General features: G+C 41.9%; 1 protein-coding gene and 5 gene segments (V, D, J or C); 4 read left to right on the top strand and 2 right to left on the bottom strand.

Moving 5' to 3' along the window:
• Nucleotides 1–3,077: 3,077 nt before the first annotated feature.
• LOC129457330 (uncharacterized) lies at nt 3,078–3,950 on the bottom strand (the record flags this gene model as incomplete). The annotated part of the gene is made up of 1 exon (XM_055230997.1): nt 3,078–3,950. A coding segment is annotated over one exon (873 nt), but the record flags the coding sequence as incomplete, so codon positions are not given.
• A 267-nt stretch (nt 3,951–4,217) lies between these two features.
• Nucleotides 4,218–4,681, top strand: LOC117390767 (immunoglobulin kappa variable 6D-21-like). The segment is given in 2 exon segments: nt 4,218–4,272; nt 4,356–4,681. Coding segments are annotated over 2 exon segments (381 nt in total).
• Nucleotides 4,682–8,650: 3,969 nt separating this feature from the next.
• Nucleotides 8,651–9,113, top strand: LOC117390762 (immunoglobulin kappa variable 6D-21-like). The segment is given in 2 exon segments: nt 8,651–8,710; nt 8,794–9,113. Coding segments are annotated over 2 exon segments (375 nt in total).
• A 3,375-nt stretch (nt 9,114–12,488) lies between these two features.
• Nucleotides 12,489–12,955, top strand: LOC117390763 (Ig kappa chain V-VI region NQ2-48.2.2-like). The segment is given in 2 exon segments: nt 12,489–12,543; nt 12,627–12,955. Coding segments are annotated over 2 exon segments (384 nt in total).
• Nucleotides 12,956–16,712: 3,757 nt separating this feature from the next.
• On the bottom strand, nt 16,713–18,310 carry LOC117390156 (Ig lambda-2 chain C region-like). The segment is given in 3 exon segments: nt 16,713–17,173; nt 17,880–17,984; nt 18,268–18,310. Coding segments are annotated over 3 exon segments (462 nt in total).
• A 198-nt stretch (nt 18,311–18,508) lies between these two features.
• LOC117390765 (Ig kappa chain V-VI region NQ2-48.2.2-like) lies at nt 18,509–18,972 on the top strand. The segment is given in 2 exon segments: nt 18,509–18,563; nt 18,647–18,972. Coding segments are annotated over 2 exon segments (381 nt in total).
• Nucleotides 18,973–21,158: the final 2,186 nt, after the last annotated feature.

The following is a 21,158-nucleotide window of genomic DNA, read 5'->3' as shown; positions in this document are numbered from 1 at the left end:
AGTGGAAATATGCAGACCGGGCGACATTATTGACGTGTGAGTGAAAGGAAAGTGAACTGTCGAGGATGACACCCAGACTCTCGACCTGAGGGGAAGGATGGACAGTTGAGTTGTTGATGTTGATTGAGAAGCTGTTAGATTTGGAGAGAGTGGATGGGGAGCTACTAGGAGGACTCTGTTTTGGAACTGTTTAGCATGAGGAAGTTATTGGAGAACCATGTGTTGATTTCCTGTAGGCAGAGGAGAAGGGAGGATGGTGGGAGTGATGACGAGGGCCTGGAGGAAACGTAGAGCTGGGTGTCATCCACGTAACAGTGAAAGTGAATGTTGTGCTTATGGAAGATGAAACCAAGAGGGAGGATATAGATGATAAAAAGGAGGGGCCCCAGGACAGAGCCCTGGGGGACCCCAGCGGATAGAGGGAAGGTGTTGGATGTGTGTGATTTTAAATGAATATACTGTGTGCGGTTGGTGAGGTATGAGGTGAACCAAGTGAGTGGGATGTCCGTGATACTGATGGAGGATCGTCTATGGAGGAGACGGCTGTGGGAGATGGTGTCGAAGGCTGCGGTTAGATCGAGGAGGATGAGGATGGAGAGTAAACCCGTATCAGCTGCCATGAGGAGGTCGTTTGTGATTTTTATGAGTGCGGTTTCTGTGCTGTGAAGGGGTCGGGAGCCTGATTGAAACTGTTCATCAAGATTGTTTTTATTGAGGTGGGAATGTAGTTGAGAGGCAACGGTTTTTTCAGGGATTTTGGAGATGGAAGGTAAGTTTGAAAGTTATTTTTGTTGTAGCCCTCTGGGATTCCGTTTAATGAAGAGTGCATTATAAATAAAATGTATTATTACTTGTATTATTATTACTGCATATACATTATGTTATAACCTCCAGACACTGAAGTGTCACTGAATCAAAATGTGGCCTAAGATTAAGTAGATTTCATGCTCCACATGGTTCACTGGACAAAAGATGAAATGCACTGATCAACACAAACTTTATTAGAAAAATCACTGAAACAAGAAGCTGCATAGTCACATGTTTAGGTTATTGTCTAAAAATGTCACTTCCTCCACAATATCTCTGTTTTTGTCATGAGGCATGTATTATCTGCCTCTCTTGTGTCTCCCTGTGTGTTCTCCCCCTCCCGCACCTGCCTGAGTCCGGAGCGGGGCGGAGTTGCTGGCTCCTCCCGCGCGCACCTGGAGCGCATCAGCGCAATCACCTCCACCTGCTGCGGAGCTTAAGATGGACAAGCTTCAGACACTCGGTGCCAGACCGTCCGCGTGTCAACATTCCTGCTCTCGCTCGTCCCTGCTCCTACCTCTGCGCTCCAGCCACGGTACAGTCCTCCTCACTGCCTTTCCTCCTGTCCCGTCTTGGTCTCCGGCTTGCTTCCCGTCTCCGGCCCTGTCTCCCGCTCTCTGGACTATCACTGCTGGATCTTCCCTGGCCCTGCTCCTGGTCCCGTCGTGCTCCGGCCCTGGCTGTCTTCATGCCCGCTCTGGACATCTCTGCCTGGCGTACTCTGGTCTCACCCTGAACATGTCCTTGTCTCGGTCCTGGTTTCCCGTCCCTGCTCGGCACCACTCCCATCTGGTTCGCCTCCTGCTCCCCGCTCCCTGTGTGTGTGTGTGTGTTACATGAACTATTAAGACTGAACCTTTCACTAACTGTAAATAAAACACTGTAAAACTGTCCCGAGTCCTGCACATCTTTGGTCCGCTACACCCACCGTTACGACAGTTTTCTATCACCAACAATCCCATAATACTCCACTGAGATTCCTGTTCAATCTTATCTTTTAGATCATCACATGAAACAAGATGGGGCTCAGTGTCTATCCTTGTTGTGTTCCCACCTCCACCTTAAACTCCTCTGTTTCATCTACAGCTCACCTTGGACAGAGGTCCAACTTCTCTGACACAAGACCTGCACCACCATGACACATTCATCTGCCACACAACAGTTTTCCCCCATATTTACAAACTACGGAAATTTATGAAGACACAGCAATTCCTTCTGACCTACTCAGTCCCTTATGGCCAATTCAAAAAAATCAAGCTTTGCACTTTGATGTAAATCTTTACTCACACTTGGGACATTTATATGACACAATCAAATATTAGTTTTATACATTGTCACATTTTCTGTACAAATTTTGCCAAAAATGACAGTAATAGATGAAAAAGCATCAGAATAATTTTCTCACAAACATTAAGTCTCATTCAGTGTTTCAGTCCACAATGTTAGTCAGGCATATTCCAAAACACATTATTGACTTCTATAGACAACTTCCACCAAAAGAGGGCACTAAACTACAAATACTGCCCACACAGAGGACACATGGTGAACTCCTCTTCATGTTGAAACTCAATGCAAATCATTTTAGAGAACTGTCACATTTCAAGATATCAGTTGTACTTAATTTATCCATCAAATCACCTTCATTTCAATTCAATTCATTTATTTTTGTAACGCCCAAAATCACAACAACAGTTGTCTCGAAGGGCGTTCATGTTTTGGTTGATGGGGGAAACCGGAGTACCCGGAGGAAACCCATCCAGACACGGGGAGAAACATGAAAAACTCCACACAGAAAGGCCTGGTGACCCGGGGATCGAACCAACCTTCTTGCTGTGAGACATGAGTGATGGCACTCAGTCACCGTGCCGCCAAGACACAAAAAACAAAACAACAGGAAGAATCAGACACAACAAGAAAAATCAGACACAACAGGAAAAATCAGACACAACAGGAAAAATCAGACAACATAAGAAATCGGCCAGGAGACCAGACGAGGAGGAGGAGAGCCGGGCGAGGAGGAGGAGAGCCAGGCAAGGAGGAGGTCCAACTGTCATCGGGGCATCTGAAAGAGATACACTCCACAGGGGGAGTGGGACAGGGGACAACATGTGAATAGCATTGCTGATGAGAAAATAGGGCAAAGTAGAGGATAGTGCTCAGGTTGCCATACTTCCCCCAGCTAGTTACTCCTACTGCAGCTTATCTTATCCCGGGTTTTAATAACCCTAACTCCCTCACTAAGTAACCTGGTCATACGCTATACCGAAGAGGAAGGTTTTAAGCCTGGTCTTAAATACAGAGACTGTGGGGGCCTGTTTAACATCAGCAGGGAGTTGATTCCATAGCACAGGAGCTTGGTAACTGAATGCTCTCCCTCCCACTGTACTTTTGGACACTCTAGGAACCACTAATAGTCCTGCATTCTGAGAGCGGAGTGCTCTGTTTGGCTGGTACGGGACAATAGCATCTTGCAGATAGGATGGGGCCATACCGTTTAGGGCTTTGTATGTCAGGAGGAGGACTTTGAATTTGATTCTAAGCTCGACAGGAAGCCAGTGCAGATATTTTAGTACAGGACTGATGTGGTCTCTTCTTTTAGTTCCTGTTAGGACTCTGGCCGCTGCATTTTGGACCAACTGGAGGCTCCTTATAGTACTTTTGGGGCAGGCGGCAAGCAGGGAATTACAGTAATCAAGTCTGGAAGTAACAAATGCATGGATGAGTTTTTCAGCATCGTTTTTAGGTAAAATATTTCTAATTTTAGTTATATTTCGCAGGTGAAAGTATGCGGTTTTACAAGCTAGGTTTATATGGGCTGTGAATGAGAGATTATGATCAAATAGGACTCCAAGATTTTTTACAGTAGGGCTAGAAGCTATATTCACATTGTCGAGTGAGAATATCTGGTCTGACAGAGAATCTCTTTGACCTTTGGGACCAACGACAATGACCTCTGTTTTTTCAGGATTTAAGAGCAGGTAATTCAAGGTCATCCAGGTTTTGATGTCCTTCACACAGGCACTGAGTTTATCTATTTGATCAGTCTGATTTGGTTTCATTGATAAGTACAGCTGAGTGTCATCAGCGTAGCAGTGAAAATTAATGCCATGTTTTCTGATAATGTTACCCAATGGCAACATATACAGAGTAAATAGGATTGGACCAAGCACAGATCCTTGTGGAACACCACAGGCTACTTTAGAACAGGGAGAGGTGCTCTGGTTTATACTAACAAACTGGTACCTATCTGATAGATAGGATTCACTTGTTTCACTTGGACAGGTGGATGCAAATTATGTTCCTACTTTCAAATGCACAAGCAGGTTAAGGGTCACATGGTCAGAAGATCCTTCCCTGAGTTTTATAGTGAGCTGAAGACTGCAGGACTCACATGTGTCAGTGAACGCACCATGGCTCTGGGCTGCACCATCCTCATCTGGACACTGGCCTGCTGCTGCTTCACAGGTTCCACTCTCAGTGACATTGAACACAACACACTGCCTTTTCTCTCTGTGTTTCTTCTGATAAATGTATATTGTTTTTTACAGGATGCAGTGGTCAGGTCACAGTCACTCAGCCTCCAGTCCAGACATTTACTCCAGGATCCACAGTCACTCTCACATGTAAAATAAGCACGGATACTTATAAATATACTAGTGGGAAATGGCCTATGTTCTGGTATCAGCAGAAACCTGGTCAGTCTCCAAAGCTCTGGATAAAATATGCTACACAACGTCTGTCAGAAACTCCATCTCGGTTCAGTGGCAGTGGGAGCGGCAGAGACTTCTCTTTGACCATCACTGGAGCTCAGGCTGAAGATGCAGCAGTTTATTATTGTAAGAGTGTTCATAGTGGCCCAGTGTTCACACAGTGATTTATGGTCGTACAAAAACCTCCCTCAGTGAGTCCTTCAGAGTGAGACCAGAGCAGGAAACAACTGCAGCTGCTCAAGAGGAACAGACTCACATCATAGTAGAGCAGTGAACACTCTTTACTGCTCTGAACTAAAAATCATGCACCAACAGCATTTTTCTAATTTTTACACATGGAGAATATTTTGCCTCTTCTCCTTCTGTTCTGTTATTTTATATCACCATCAACCACAATGTTCTATCTCTAAACATAATAGTTCATTGAGATCATTGTCTGACCTCATCTGTTTGTCCATCACCACAGTTCCCACCTCCACCTTAAACTCCTCTGTTCCACCTCCACCTCACCTCTGTCCAACAGCTGTCATACAGGCCCTGCACCACCATGACACACTCCTCTGACACAACTGACTTTTTCCTTCTCCGTCATAAAGGATACAGAAATTTAAGAAGATATCAAGCTCTTCTTTTGTGTCCCTTATCACAAACTCTACAACAGTCCAGTCTGGATCTTTCACATAAACCTTTGTCTACATTTACAGAGATGTATAAAAGACAATCAAATATAAGTTTTATATATTTTTGCATTTTCTGTAGAGATTGTGCCAAACATTACAGTCATATTTTAGCCGAGAACAGGGTTGTCCAAACTACGGCCCAGGGGCCTAATGTGGCCCTCAGATCAATTTTTCTTGGCCCTCATGCCTCCTCCTAAACTGGCCCAATTGATCAGGAAGTATTTTTTACTAGAAATTGAAGAGATTCTACCTCTATAACCTGAATAAAATCACACAGACCTAAAAATAATCTTCCAAGTCTTATTAAAGGTACAATGTCTCCATTAAAACTGTTAAATGCACCGTTTGACTCCCTGTATCGACACCCTCTGTGGCCCTCCTGTTCAAATATGTTTCAGTATGAGGCTCTTGGTGAAAAATGTGTGGACATCCTTGGCCTAGAGTGACAAAGCATCAGAATCACTGCCTCACAAATGTTATGTCTTATTTAACACTTCTATCCACAATGTCAGTAGAGCCTGTTTCATCAGATATTACTGACTTGAATTTGATATATTCCATCAAAAGGGGGCACTATACTGCAAGAACTGACTACACACAGAACACAGAGGGTCCAGACAGTTACTCCAGGATCCACAGTCACTCTATCGTGTAAAACTAACTGAGATGTTCATAGTAATAATCACATGTCCTAGTATCAGCAGAAACCTGGTCTGTCTCCAAAGCCTTTGATAAATATAATAATTTCATTTATACATAATAAAAATGCATTAACTCTGTTGTAAATTTAAACTTACAAGAAATGAATTAAAAGCAGCAGAAAGTAGAGTAATATTATGTTATCTACCCCCTTTTCCAGACATTAATTTAATACTAATTGTTACATTAAAACATTTCAGTGCATTTCATTCATATCACAAACAGTAATCATAAACAACTTAGTTTTCTTTTTCAAACTGACTTAATGAGCTGTTTTTTTAAATGTATTTCTTAAATCCATTATTATTCTCGATTCTTTGTTTTATCTGTCAAGACTATTATAAATGAACTCCTTTCACAGCAGAGCTTTGTTCCATAACATAATTGGTTCTGAATCTGGGTTTTTTATCATGTCTGTTCCTTTTAGATTGTAGTGACTTGTTCTTGTGTCAAATGTTTACAGGTAATACATGGCACTTTGCTTTATACATGACTCTGAGGACACTTAAGTCAACAATATCATGACTTTTCAATACTTTAAGTTGGACAAATACTGGGTTCGATGGCTCTCTATAATGACTGTTGGGCCTTTTTCTGTAAAATAAATAACGGTTGTGGGTAAGTTTTACACAGTGATTATCAAATTTCCACAGTGTCTCAAATATGTTACAATATTAAAGTTATATTATTTTAATAATTCATCAGTATTTAAACAGAACTTTACTTTATGCAACACAGTGATGGTTTGGAAATTTTGCCTTTAGTTAAATTTATATGAATCCTCCAGTTTAGACTTTCATCAATCATGACTCATCTGTTTCTAATGTTATGTCATCTTTTTCTTTTTATCATAATTAATGTGCCCTGTCAATTGCCAAACTTGTTCTTTTTTAAGTTATCTTGAGTGATGTATTACAATGAAGGCTTGTTGTTAGGTTTTGTTCTTTGTTTTTGTTGGATTAATTCTGTTCTGCCCACAGTAAAGTTACTTTCAGAAAAAGTTCATAATAATTTTGTAATGTTAATAATTTAGTATATTATAATTTATTGGTTAATATTTCATGTTCAAGACAGTCATTTGTTAAAAATAATTACTATATACACTAGTTTTGGATCACTTGAGTTTTATTTTGAAGGCCTCAGGAAGTGGTCACAATGCATTATGGGTAACAGCAGCAGAACTCAGCTAGGTAAAAACGTGTTAAAATAAGCCTCCTTGTTGATGTCCAGAGCTGCTCATCTTGTGTTTAAAATCTTATCTACACCTACGAAAGCAATGGCTGTAAGTTGAATGTGTATTTAGTGACTTCAATTAGTTTATAAGTTGCCCTGTTGTGGAAATTGGTTTAGCACACGTTATTAACAGACATTAGACCTAGCCCATGATCTTGCTAGCTCAGGAGCACTATGTATTAGCATAGCCAAGCCTATTTTCGTGCGTATTAACGACCTAATTAGCATATGAAAAGATCGCGAAAAATGTAATGTGACTCCTTAAAGTAGCAGTTTGTTAAGTTTGCTATTTTCTTGACACATGTGCTTTATGTAATGATGTTAATGTACATTTATTTGTTTATTTTTCCAGTTTCACTCGAGCTTTTCACACCACAATTGTAAGGAATTGTAAGCTGTCCTGAAGACCGTATTAAAGGAGCAAGACGCTCAGTTTCCTGGCTCGTGAAAACCGAGTTTGGCTTGCTGTTGATCTGCGTTCACATAAATAGTGTATCCAACACATAGTGATAACAGTACAAATTCCATTATTGCCATTGAATGTTCTGTCTTAAATCCAAACTGACAAACACCTCCAATATTTTTGAAAACTGTGGAAACAATGAGACCGGCCTAAAGAGTGAGAAAATGTGTTCATCACCATTTTTGTAAAAAGGCACTTGGTTCATTGGACAAACAACAAAATGTCAACACAATCATCAACACAAGCACAAATCACAGAAACAAGAAGCTGCACAGTCACATTGAGGTTATTGTCTAAAAACGCAACCTCCTCCACTTTTATATTGTTATTTTATATGACCAATAATCCCCCAATAGTCCATCATCACAGTAAACAAGATGGAGCTCAATGGGTATCCTTGGCGCGCTCCCCCTCCACCTTAAAATTAACAGTTTTTTTGTTTTTTTTCCCCATGTTTTTCATAAAGGCTACTGAAATTTTAAATACACTTAGCAATTCCTTCTGACCTTTTCAGTCCCTTATGGCCAATTCTTCAAAAGTCCAGTTTTGCACCTTGATGAAATTCTTCTTTAAATTAGAGAAAATTATATGTGACGATCAAATATTAGTTTTGTATATTTCCACATGTCCTGTACAAATTGAGCAAAATATTACTGTCATATTTGAGGCTGGAGTGACAAAGCAACAGAATCACTGCCTCACAAACATTATGTCTTATTAAGTGTTTCTACCCAAAGTGTTAATAGATTAATTATTTTATCACGTGTTATTGACTTCCCATTGACACACTCTATCAAAAGGGGGCACTATACTGCAAGAACTACCCCCACAGAAGACAGATTTGCATTGGAAATCATTTTAGAGAACTGTCATATTTCAAGACAACAGTTGTACTTAATTTATCCATCTAATCACCTTCTGTTTCACTTGGACAGGTGGATGCAAATTATGTTCCTACTTTCAAATGCACAAGCAGGTTAAGGGTCACATGGTCAGAAGATCCTTCCCTGAGTTTTATAGTGAGCTGAAGACTGCAGGACTCACATGTGTCAGTGAACGCACCATGGCTCTGGGCTGCACCATCCTCATCTGGACACTGGCCTGCTGCTGCTTCACAGGTTCCACTCTCAGTGACATTGAACACAACACACTGCCTTTTCTCTCTGTGTTTCTTCTGATAAATGTATATTGTTTTTTACAGGATGCAGTGGTCAGGTCACAGTCACTCAGCCTCCAGTCCAGATGTTTACTCCAGGATCCACAGTCACTCTCACATGTAAAACTAACACAGATGTTTATAGTGATGGGGATTGGTACATGTTCTGGTATCAGCAGAAACCTGGTCAGTCTCCAAAGCTCTGGATAAAACTTGCTACACAACGTCTGTCAGAAACTCCATCTCGGTTCAGTGGCAGTGGGAGCGGCAGAGACTTCTCTTTGACCATCACTGGAGCTCAGGCTGAAGATGCAGCAGTTTATCACTGTAAGAGTCGTCATAGCGGTGTTGTGTTCACACAGTGATTTATGGTCGTACAAAAACCTCCCTCAGTGAGTCCTTCAGAGTGAGACCAGAGCAGGAAACAACTGCAGCTGCTCAAGAGGAACCGACATCACTGATCTGTGTGGAGTTACACCAAACATTCAACTCTACATTACTTTATTTTTTAATTTCTCTATAGTCCTTATACCTATTAATGTGTTATAAAACTCTAATTTAACACGCAAGTCCCAAATTCATAATCCCTTTCACAAGAAAACAAAAAAGATCAGTCACCACATCTCCCTGGACTTATCAAGTGACTCTAGAGATTCCAGTTTTAAGATCTTTTTGTAAATCGTTCCAAGACCATGGAGCTGAGTCAGAAAAGGCTGATTTTTCCAGCTCTGTGAGGCATCGAGGCACATTGAAAAATATTTGGGAGGAGAAATTATTTAGGATATATATTATTTACCAAGACTTATACAATTCTTCATAATTCACTTATTCACTTATTAATCTACTGCAACTATGAAATATGAACCAGAGGAACCATCTGCACCAGGATCAGGGTCACCCACAGCCACAGGACACCAGCCCAGAGCCCAGAGAAGAGAAGAGGTCAAGACCAAACCTCCAGGGCCCACGAGCCAGAGCCCAGCAGCCACAGCCAACCACAGCTCCCGGTGCAGAGGGCTCCTCAGAGGAAACACTGGCAAATCTAAAATTATTAAAAATAATCAAATAAGTCAAAACTAAACAAGTAAATAAAACATAAGTAAAACATGGATCTCAACATAAACACACTAGCCAGCCTAAATAAGACTAAATAAATAGAGAAGTAAACTGAAGTGATAAATACTAGTCAAAGGCTATGCTAAAAAGATGGGTCTTGAGCCTGCTTTTAAAAACCTGAATGTTCTCTGCGCAGAAGGAGCTGGTCAATATCCTGAAAAGAGCTGGGACCACCGTTTCCAAGGTTAGTGTTAGTAATACACTAAGACTTCAAGGTTTAAAATCATGCATGGCACGGAAGGTTCCCCTACTTAAACCAGCACATGTCCAGGTTCGTCTTAAGTTTGACAATGACCATTTGGATGATCCGTAGGAGTCATGGGAGAAAGTCATGTGATCAGATGAGACCAAAATAGAACTTTTTGGTCTTAATTCTACTCGCCGTGTTTGAAGGAAGAAGAATGATGAGTACCATCCACAGAACACCATCCCTACTGTGAAGCATGGGGGTGGAAACATCATGCTTTGAGTGTTTTTCTGCACATGGGACAGGACGACTGCACTGTATTAAGGAGAGGGTGACCGGGGCCATATATTGTGAGATTTTAGGGAACAACCTTCTTCCCTCAGTTAGAGCACAGAAGATGGGTCGTGGCTGGGTCTTCCAACATGACAATGACACGAAGTACACAGCCAGGATAACCAAGGAGTGGAATGGCCTAGCTAGTCTCCAGACCTAAACCCAATAGAAAATCTTTGGAGGGATCTCAAACTCCGTGTTTCTCAGCGACAGCCCAGAAACCTGACTAATCTAGAGAAGATCTGTGTGGAAGAGTGGGCCTCCTGCAGTGTGAGCAAACCTGGTGAAAAACTACAGGAAATGTTTGACCTCTGTAAATGCAAACAAAGGTTACTGTACCAAATATTAACATTGATTTTCTCAGTTGTTCAAACACTTATTTGCAGCAGTAACATACAAATAAATTATTTAAAAAATCATACAATTTGATTTCCAGATTTTCTTTTTCAGATTATGTCTCTCACAGTGGACATGCACCTAAGATGAAAATTTCACACCCCTCCATGATTTCTAAGTGGGAAAACTTGCAAAATCACAGGGTTTTCAAATAGTTATTTACATCACTGTATCCGCACACTACAGCAAGTGATGCCCACAAACACAGAGACAAAAATGAAGGAGGAACAGCACGTGGAGAAAGTCCTCTCAGCTTGTGGATATCCAAAATGGGCCTTCAATAGATCTAAGAGAGCGAAAAAACAGGACAACAGGGAATCTGAACCCAGAAGGAAAGGTGTTACCATCCCTTACACAACAGTGTGTCTGAAAAACTAAAGAGAATTTTCAGACAGTATGAAATTCCAGTATTTTTCAAACCTACAAACACTTTAAGACAAAAACTGGTTCACTCAAAGAACAAAACCCCAAACAACAAACAAAGTAATCTGCATAGTCTACTCCATTCAGTGCAGTGAAGAGTGCAGTGAGCGTTACACTGGAGAAACTAAACAGCCCCTCCATACGAGGATGAACCAACACCGTCACAAGAGCAGCTCAGGACCACAGTCAGCTGTTCATCTACATCTCAGAGACACTGACCACTCCTTTGAAGAGAGCGAGGTTCAGATCTGAGCCAGAGAAAAGAAATGATTTGAGAGGAGAGTTAAAGAAGATGTTTTTGTGAGGAAAGACAATCCTTCCTTAAACAGGAATGGAGGCCCGAGACTTAATCTCTCACCGATCTACAACTCTATCCTCAGATCCAAATAAAACAATAGCAGGGTCATTAAAGATTGAAAAGGGTAGTTTCAGATGAAACTGGAGACAAAAGCTGTTTAAAGTTTCAGTGTAGTTAGCTCCTCCTTCAGACAGATATAAGACAGTGTCCAGCAGTAATCTGACCACAACTGAAGAACAAACGGCTTGGACGAGCAGCAAAACGTCTTCACTCCATGATTGTAATAGCTGATTTTTCACTTCTACGTAGTTGTATTTTTTAATAAATTGCCCCTTTTCTATATGAGTGATAATAAGTGATTACATTACAAAAAAAAACAGGTACAATTTGCTCCCGTATGTTCTGATATTTGAACTTAACAATTCTGGACATGTTACACCACAACTCTTAACTCTGATGATTTCTTACATTTCAGAAACATATACAAGATTATAAAATACTACTTTAATATATTTTTACATTTTCTGTACAGATTATGCCAAACATTACAGTCATATTTTAGACTGAATCAAAACAGAATCACTGCCTCACAAACATCATGTCTTATTCAATGCTTCTATCCACAATGTCAGTAGAGCCTATTTCATCAAATATTATTGACTTGCTGTAGATATATTCCACCAAAAGGGGGCACTATACTGCAAGAACTGACCACACAGAAGATAGAAGAGGGTTTGAAAATCCTCTCCTCCTCTTCATGTTAAAACTCAATGCAAATTATTTTAGAGAACTGACATATTTCAAGATATCAGTTGTACTTAATTTATCCATCTAATCACCTTCTGTTTCACTTGGACAGGTGAATGCAAATTATGTTCCTACTTTCAAATGCACAAGCAGGTTAAGGGTCACATGGTCAGAAGATCCTTCCCTGAGTTTTATAGTGAGCTGAAGACTGCAGGACTCACATGTGTCAGTGAACGCACCATGGCTCTGGGCTGCACCATCCTCATCTGGACACTGGCCTGCTGCTGCTTCACAGGTTCCACTCTCAGTGACATTGAACACAACACACTGCCTTTTCTCTCTGTGTTTCTTCTGATAAATGTATATTGTTTTTTACAGGATGCAGTGGTCAGTTCACAGTCACTCAGCCTCCAGTCCAGACGTTTACTCCAGGATCCACAGTCACTCTCACATGTAAAATTAACATGGATGTTCATAGATGGGGTGGTGGGGAGTGGGGTATGTTCTGGTATCAGCAGAAACCTGGTCAGTCTCCAAAGCCCTGGATAAAATTTGCTACACAACGTCTGTCAGAAACTCCATCTCGGTTCAGTGGCAGTGGGAGCGGCAGAGACTTCTCTTTGACCATCACTGGAGCTCAGGCTGAAGATGCAGCAGTTTATCACTGTCAGAGTTATCATAACAACCCCTGGTTGTTCACACAGTGATTTATGGTCGTACAAAAACCTCCCTCAGTGAGTCCTTCAGAGTGAGACCAGAGCAGGAAACAACTGCAGCTGCTCAAGAGGAACAGACTCACATCATAGTAGAGCAGTGAACACTCTTTACTGCTCTGAACCAAAAATCATGCACCAACAGCATTTTTCTAATTTTTACACATGGAGAATATTTCGCCTCTTCTCCTTCTGTTCTGTTATTTTATTTCACCATCAACCCCATTGTTATATCTCTAAACATAATAGTCCATTGAGATCATTGTCTGACCTCATCTGTTTGTCCATCACCACAGTTCACACCTCCACCTTAAACTCCTCTGTTCCACCTCCACCTCACCTCTGTCCAACAGCTGTCATACAGGCCCTGCACCACCATGACACACTCCTCTGACACACAACTGATTTTTGCCCATCTCCCTCATAAATGATAGAGAAATTTAGGAAGTTAGCAAGCTCTTCTTTTGTGTCCCTTATCACAAACTCTACAACAGTCCAGTTTGTAGTTTGATGTAAATCATTGCTTATATTCAAGAGATGTTTAAAAGACAATCAAATATTAATTTTATATATTTACACAACATTTGTACAGATTGTGACAAACATTACAGTCATATTTTAGACTGAAGTGACAAAGCATCAGAATCACCACCTCACAAACATTTTGTCTTATTTAACACTTCTGTCCACACTGTCAGTAGAGCCTGTTTCATCAGATATTAATGACTTACTGTTGATAAATTCCATCAAAAGGGGGCACTATACTGCAAGAACTGACCACAAAGAACACAGAGGGTCCAGAGAGTTACTCCAGGATCCAGTCACTGTATTGTGTAAAACTAACAGAGATGCCTCATTATGGCATTATCAGTGTTAAATTAATTAAATTAATTAATTAAAAAGAGCAGAAAGTAGAGTAATATTATGTTATCTGCTCCCATCCATCCATTTTCTTCCGCTTATCCGGGGCCGGGTCGCGGGGGCAGCAGTCTAAGCAGGGACTCCCAGACTTCCCTCACCCCGGACACGTCCTCCAGCTCCTTCGGTGGGACCCCAAGGCGTTCCCAGGCCAGCCGAGAGACATAGTCCCTCCAGCGGTCTTCCCCGGGGCCTCCTCCCGGTGGGACATGCCCAGAACACCTCCCTAGGGAGGCGTCCAGGAGGCATCCTGAGCAGATGCCCGAGCCACCTCAGCTGGCTCCTCTCAATGTGTAGGAGCAGCGGCTCTACTCCGAGCTCCTCCCGTGTGACCGAGCTCCTCACCCTATCCCTAAGGGTGCGCCCGGCCACTCTGCGGAGGAAGCCCATTTCAGCCACTTGTATCCGCGATCTTGTCCTTTCGGTCATTACCCAGAGCTCATGACCATAGGTGAGGGTAGGAACGTAGATTGACCGGTAAATCGAGAGCTTTGCCTTCCCGCTCAGCTCCTTCTTTACCACAATCTGCTCCCTTTTCCAGACAATACTTTAATAATAATTGGTTTAACTGTCCATCTCTAAATCTACACAGACTACATACAGCAATACAAAGACACACTAAACTCCGCCCGCTCCAAATATTACTCCAACCTCATCCACCCCGGCTCCAATAACCCCAAAGCTTTCTTTTCCACAATAAACACACTCCTAAAACCCAACTACAACACCTCATCTTCCTTCACCACTGACAAATGCAATCAATTTCAATCCTTCTTTCAGTCCAAAATAGATTCCATTTACAGTTCAATAGACCTCTCCTCCTCCCACACTGCTCCACCTGATCCTCCTCCGCCCCATCAACAGCTCTCTCACTTCACACCCATTTCCCCTGCTCACCTGACAAAACTTTTTTCCGGTATTAAAACTTCTACGTGCTCCCTGGATCCCATTCCCTCTCCTCTCATCAAAGCCTGTCTTCCTGCACTCTCTCCACTGATCACCCAAATCATAAACTCCTCCCTCTCCTCTGGTTCTGTCCCACAGTCTCTCAAGCTGGCTGCCATCACCCCCATCCTCAAAAAACCCAACCTTGACCCTGATAACTGTGCAAATTTCCATCCCATATCCAACCTCCCCTTTCTGTCTAAAATCCTCGAATGTGTCGTCGCCGCCCAACTTCAAACCCACCTCACCTCCAACAGTCTTTATGAACCCTTCCAGTCCGGCTTCCGTCCCAAACACAGCACCGAAACAGCTCTGCTCAAAGTCACGAATGACCTCCTCCTCTCCTCCGACTCTGGCCACCTCTCCATCCTCATCCTCTTGGACCTCACTGCAGCCTTCGACACAATCAGCCACTCCATCCTCCTGTCCCGCCTCAAAAACTCACTCAGCATCACCGGCTCTGCTCTCCTCTGGCTCCAGTCCTACCTCACAAATCGGCAACAGTTCATCCACTTCAACCATTGCTCCTCTTCCATAGCCCCCCTGCAGCAGGGAGTCCCCCAAGGTTCGGTACTTGGTCCTCTCCTCTTCATTCTCTACATCCTCACCCTCGGCAACATCATTCGTCGTCACGGTCTCCGTTTTCACTGCTACGCTGACGACATCCAACTTTACATCTCCACAACATCCATCAACCCCACAATCCACTCCACTCTCACTTACTGTCTAACAGACATCAAAAACTGGATGAATCACAACTTCCTCAAACTAAACAGCGACAAAACAGACTTCATCATCATCGGTCCACACAACATCGCCAAATCCTCACAACACTTCACCCTGCACTTTGACAACACCACACTCTCTCCATCCTCACTCATCCGCAACCTCGGTGTGCTCCTCGACCCCACTCTTTCATTTGAACCCCACGTCAAGCACATAACCCGGACTGCATTCTTTCACCTCAAAAACATAGCCCGTCTCCGCCCATCACTCACCTTCTCTGCCGCTGAAACTCTCATCCACATTCATCACATCCAGGATCGACTACTGCAATAGCATCCTCTACGGTACACCATCCAAAACCCTCAACAGACGACAGTACATTCAGAACTCCGCTGCCCTGCTCCTCACCCACACCCGCTCACGTGAACACATCACTCCTGTCCTCCACAAGCTCCACTGGCTCCCCGTCCCTCAGCGCATCCACTTCAAAATCCTTCTCATCACATTCAAAGCTCTCCACAACCTGCCCCCTCCTCACAGACCTGCTCCACCACCACACTCCATCTCGTTCCCTCCGCTCCTCCAGCTCCAACCTCCTGTCCCAGCCCTGTAGGACCAAGCTCTGAACCTGGGTGGATAGAGCCTTCTCCATCGCTGCCCCCACCCTCTGGAACTCACTGCCCAAACCCCTCCGTGACCTCTGACCTCCCCACCTTCAAAAAAGAACTCAGAACTCACCTGTTCAAAATTGCTTTTAATGTTTGATTTTATGTTGTAAATTTTGTGATATTTTATTCTTGTTTGTATTGTGAAGCGACTTTGAGTGTCTTGAAAAGCGCTATATAAATAAAGTGTATTATTATTATTATTATTATTTTTACATGGGAAACAGCAGGAGCTAAATCTGGTACAAATTCTCTTTTCTTTTGTGAGATTAATTAATTTGTACATGGTCCCTGACAAATAAAGACTAATGAAAGAAATAAAATATTGAAAACATGACCAGAGCGTCTATGGACTTTGTTAGAATGTGTGATTGCACTTTTGTTTAAAGTGACAGTGTCTGTTCTATATGAGCAGAAACACACCACAATAATTTGCACAAAATACTTTGATGTTGCATATTAATATATTGTATTTAACTTAATAAAAGAGACAAAACTCATTGATGAACACAAGCTTTATTAGCACAAACACAGTAACATGAAGCTGCATAGTCACATGTTTATTCCTGAGCCCTCCATCAGCTCAGTCAAACCCAGGGAGTGTCCCATAGAGCAGGTGAAGTGTGTCCTCATGTGGGCGTGTCTCACTGGGAGCAGGACAGTGACTCCAGGCTCTGAGTGACTGGGCTCTGTCCACTCCGATGGGCCTCACAGCTCACTGATGTGTCTCTCCACTGCTCTGTGGACAGCCTCAGGACGCTGATGTGGCTGTAGAGGCCGTCCCCTCTCATGACCCCCGGGCTGTGGGACCCCTCTGCGGAGGCCCCGCCCACTCTCCAGCCCAGCGTCCAATCAGAGGGGAAGCCCCCGCTGGCCACACACAGCAGCGTGGCACTGCCCCTCTGCAGCTCCTCTCTGGACGGGGGCAGGACGGTCAGGGCGGGCTGCTGTACTCCCACTGCACACAGACAGGGGGCAGCGCAACGTGTTAAAGCAATACATCAGAAAACAGTCACTGCACAAAATGATGAAGACTAGAGACATTTACATCTGTGTCTTTCACTTCCTGTTCACTGTAAGTCCGACCAATGAACCGTGGACAACTGCTGTTATACTGATAAAAACTGTTACAAGTAAAAGTCATGGAGATTTATGACACATAAAAATAATAATATATTGTTTATGTAAGAGCTTGTATTGGGCTGAATTTAGGTCATCATACGTTAATTTCTTTTGTGTATTTAACACAGAAATATCATAAGAAAAAATACTTCTTATTCACTTTTTGTAAATATAATTAAACATAAACATGATTGAGTTCATAAATTGACTTTGATGTCAAAAAAGTCAAAACCATTTCTTTCTTGTTTAAAACCTGAATTTAACTTTCAAAAAGGAAACTAACAACATTCATAATAATATTCAGTCTATGTAAAATTCAGTAAATGAATCATATATATTTTATATTTCTCTAATCAACAATAAACAGCCTAATAATAATTGTATATTTTGAGATCATTGTTTCTTTAACACTGACCTATACAACTGTAACTATGGAATTAAATTAAAGACAAATATTCACAAATCTACAAACATAACCAAAATCCTGCTAAAATAACAGTAATAAAGTAGTCCTGATAAAGTATAAAGTAAAAAGTACTCACAGTCCACGATGACTTGTGTTCCTCCTCCGAACGTGAACCACAGTGATACAAAGTCATGAAGAGGCCGTACAAAAACCTCTGCTCTGTTCTCCTCCACACACTGCTCTCAGTTCACACTCACAACATTCACTCATGTTTTACTATTTGTGTCATTATATAATCCATGAATGCAACCTGTCCAGATTCAACTTTGAAACACTGAAAACATGAAGAAAAGTCTAAATATATCTATTTTTTGCATTAATATTACTTGGTGTAATTGATGAGTGTTTTCTCCAGACAACTCACTGTGAATAAAAAATGTGATATTTTGTATAATAGAATAAATAGTTAAGTAGTAAGTTTAATAATACATTGAAATGCTAATGTTGGCTTTAAGGTGCAGTACTTTTGGTTACTGATGTGACTAGTGTGACTGCTTCATACTTCATACTATACTTATGTCCGGCAAAAAAGTGTTTTTTCACCTGTGTGTGTTTAAAAATGATTCCAATAGGATGAATACATTTGGGTTCAGAGTACAGAGACAGTATTTCCATAGAGAGGAGGGTCACATGGTCAGCTGATCCTTCCCTGAGTTTTATAGTGAGCTGAAGACTGCAGGACTCACATGTGTCAGTGAACGCACCATGGCTCTGGGCTGCACCATCCTCATCTGGACACTGGCCTGCTGCTGCTTCACAGGTTCCACTCTCAGTGACATTGAACACAACACACTGCCTTTTCTCTCTGTGTTTCTTCTGATAAATGTATATTGTTTTTTACAGGATGCAGTGGTCAGGTCACAGTCACTCAGCCTCCAGTCCAGACGTTTACTCCAGGATCCACCGTCACTCTCACATGTCAAACTAACACAAATGTTTATAGTGATTCTAATGGCCAGTACATGCACTGGTATCAGCAGAAACCTGGTCAGTCTCCAAAGCTCTGGATAAAATTTGTTACACAACGTCTGTCAGAAACTCCATCTCGGTTCAGTGGCAGTGGGAGCGGCAGAGACTTCTCTTTGACCATCACTGGAGCTCAGGCTGAAGATGCAGCAGTTTATCTCTGTCTGAGTCTTCATAACAACCCCTGGTTGTTCACACAGTGATTTATGGTCGTACAAAAACCTCCCTCAGTGAGTCCTTCAGAGTGAGACCAGAGCAGGAAACAACTGCAGCTGCTCAAGAGGAACAGACATCACTGATCTGTGTGGAGTTACACCAAACATTCACCTCGACAGTATTTTATTTTATTTATATTTCTCTTTTCCCCTTACAGCTCATGAGACCTATTGCTTTCACAAAGATGAGTGCATGGGCAACTTGATTCTCTCCTTGGCCCCCTGCCCTGACTCTAGTATCAAAGCCACCCATGCTGTAGGGACATGGGACGTGCTGATTTGTTCTTGCTAACATGTCACCGTCAACACTGAGTGAATCAATGTGGACAAAGGTCGTGTGAAGCACTCATGTCCCCAAACACACTCCTGGCACTGAGCCCTGTCCAAGCAACGTATTTTGAATTTATGTTGATACGTAGCACAGTTTGCAGCCAAGCCGCAAAATTACATCTGAATTTTTCCAATTTTCAAATGTCAAAATTTGCTCCTGTTTGCACATTTAAAGTCCGATTAGGATCAAAATCGAATGTAAAACTTTCTTGACTAAACCTACTCATTGTGAAAGAAACAAAACTGGCACGATAGCGCCCCCTACAGAATAACAAATACATTTGTTTGGAGGGCCGAAAATTTAGTTTGTTGTTTTTTGTGGTGTGTTGCCATGGCGATGCATCCCAAAATTTCTCGTTCATGAGCAAAATATTAGTGTCATGGAATAATGTGAAATTTGGCACAATGACTCTTCATGTCGTCCCGATCAAAAAAGTCAAAGGGATCTATGTCATGTCTTTCACTGGGTTGCCATGGCGATGCACAAAAGAGCCAATGTTATCCTAATGGGAAAATGTCAAAAAAATTTTACATTTCAAAGTGATTTAACAAATTCTTAGCTTCATTTAAGAATGTGAAATTTGGCACAGTGACTTCAGGTCGTCGCCCCCAAAAAAGTTAAAGGGGCAAATTTGACCACGACAGCAACTAAAGGGGAAACATATAAACAAATAAAGGCAGAGTCACTCTAAAATCACTAAATCTGGACATTTAACGTCACTACAAGTATTTTATAAAAAGTTAGCATTAGCACTGAGACATAAAGACCTTTCTGCAAACAGAAATGTCACAGGAGATCAGAGTCCTGTCCTTGAGTCCGAGCAACATTGTATTTTATTGTTTTCTGTCTGTGCAACTTAGTGATATTAACTGTTATTAACTTTAGCATCAGTACATGGAGATAAAAGTGTAATAGTGAAATGCACTGCTAAATGTGGATACTTTATGGAGCTGCATAGTCACAATTATAGACTATTTAATTTCTCTTTACTCCTTATTCCATTTCAGTGAAAAAAAAAAAGTCTGATAAAAAAAAAGAGCAAATGAGTTGTGTGGACCTTTGATACAGTAGACCACACTATTCTTTTAAAGACTCAAACACCTGGTCGGTCTCTCTGGTACTGTACACAAATGGTTTACTTCCTACCTCACAGATAGAACATTTATGGTAAGTTTAGACACCTACTCCTCTCAGGTTCATAAAATCACATGTGGTGTGCCCCAGGGTTCCATTTTAGGTCCTATACTTTTTAACCTGTACATGCTCCCTCTTGGTGATGTCATCAGGAGACATGGAATCAGCTTCCACAACTATGCAGATGATACACAGCTTTACATCTCCATGTCTCCTGATGACACCAGCCCAGTGGATGCTCTTTTTAACTGTATTTTAGACATCACATCCTGGATGGCAGAAAACTTCCTCCAGCTTAACCAGGACAAAACTGAGGTTTTAATCATTGGTCCTGAGGCCCAGAGAGAGAAACTTTTACCCAAATTACAGTCACAGTCTTTTAATCCATCATCACAAGTAAGAAACCTGGGCGTTATTTTTTACTCTGAGCTGACTTTTATTCCACACATTAAAAACATCACAAAAATTGTTTTTTACCATTTGAAAAACATAGCCAGAGTCCGTCCCATTCTCTCTCGGGCCAACACAGAGACGCTGATGCTTTTATCACCAGTCGTATAGATTACTGTAATGTCCTGCTCTCTGCTCTTCCCAAAAAGGCGATTTCAGGTCTACAATTATTACAAAATTCAGCAGCACGTGTCCTGACTAAGACCAGGGGGCGGGGCCACATTACATCAGTTTTAGAATCCCTGCATTGGCTCCCTGT

This window comes from Periophthalmus magnuspinnatus, chromosome 22 (assembly GCF_009829125.3).
Source record: "Periophthalmus magnuspinnatus isolate fPerMag1 chromosome 22, fPerMag1.2.pri, whole genome shotgun sequence".
Lineage (NCBI taxonomy): Eukaryota > Metazoa > Chordata > Actinopteri > Gobiiformes > Gobiidae > Periophthalmus > Periophthalmus magnuspinnatus.
The sequence above is the reverse complement of the archived record's forward strand: the minus strand, read 5'-3'. Positions and strand labels throughout refer to the sequence as shown.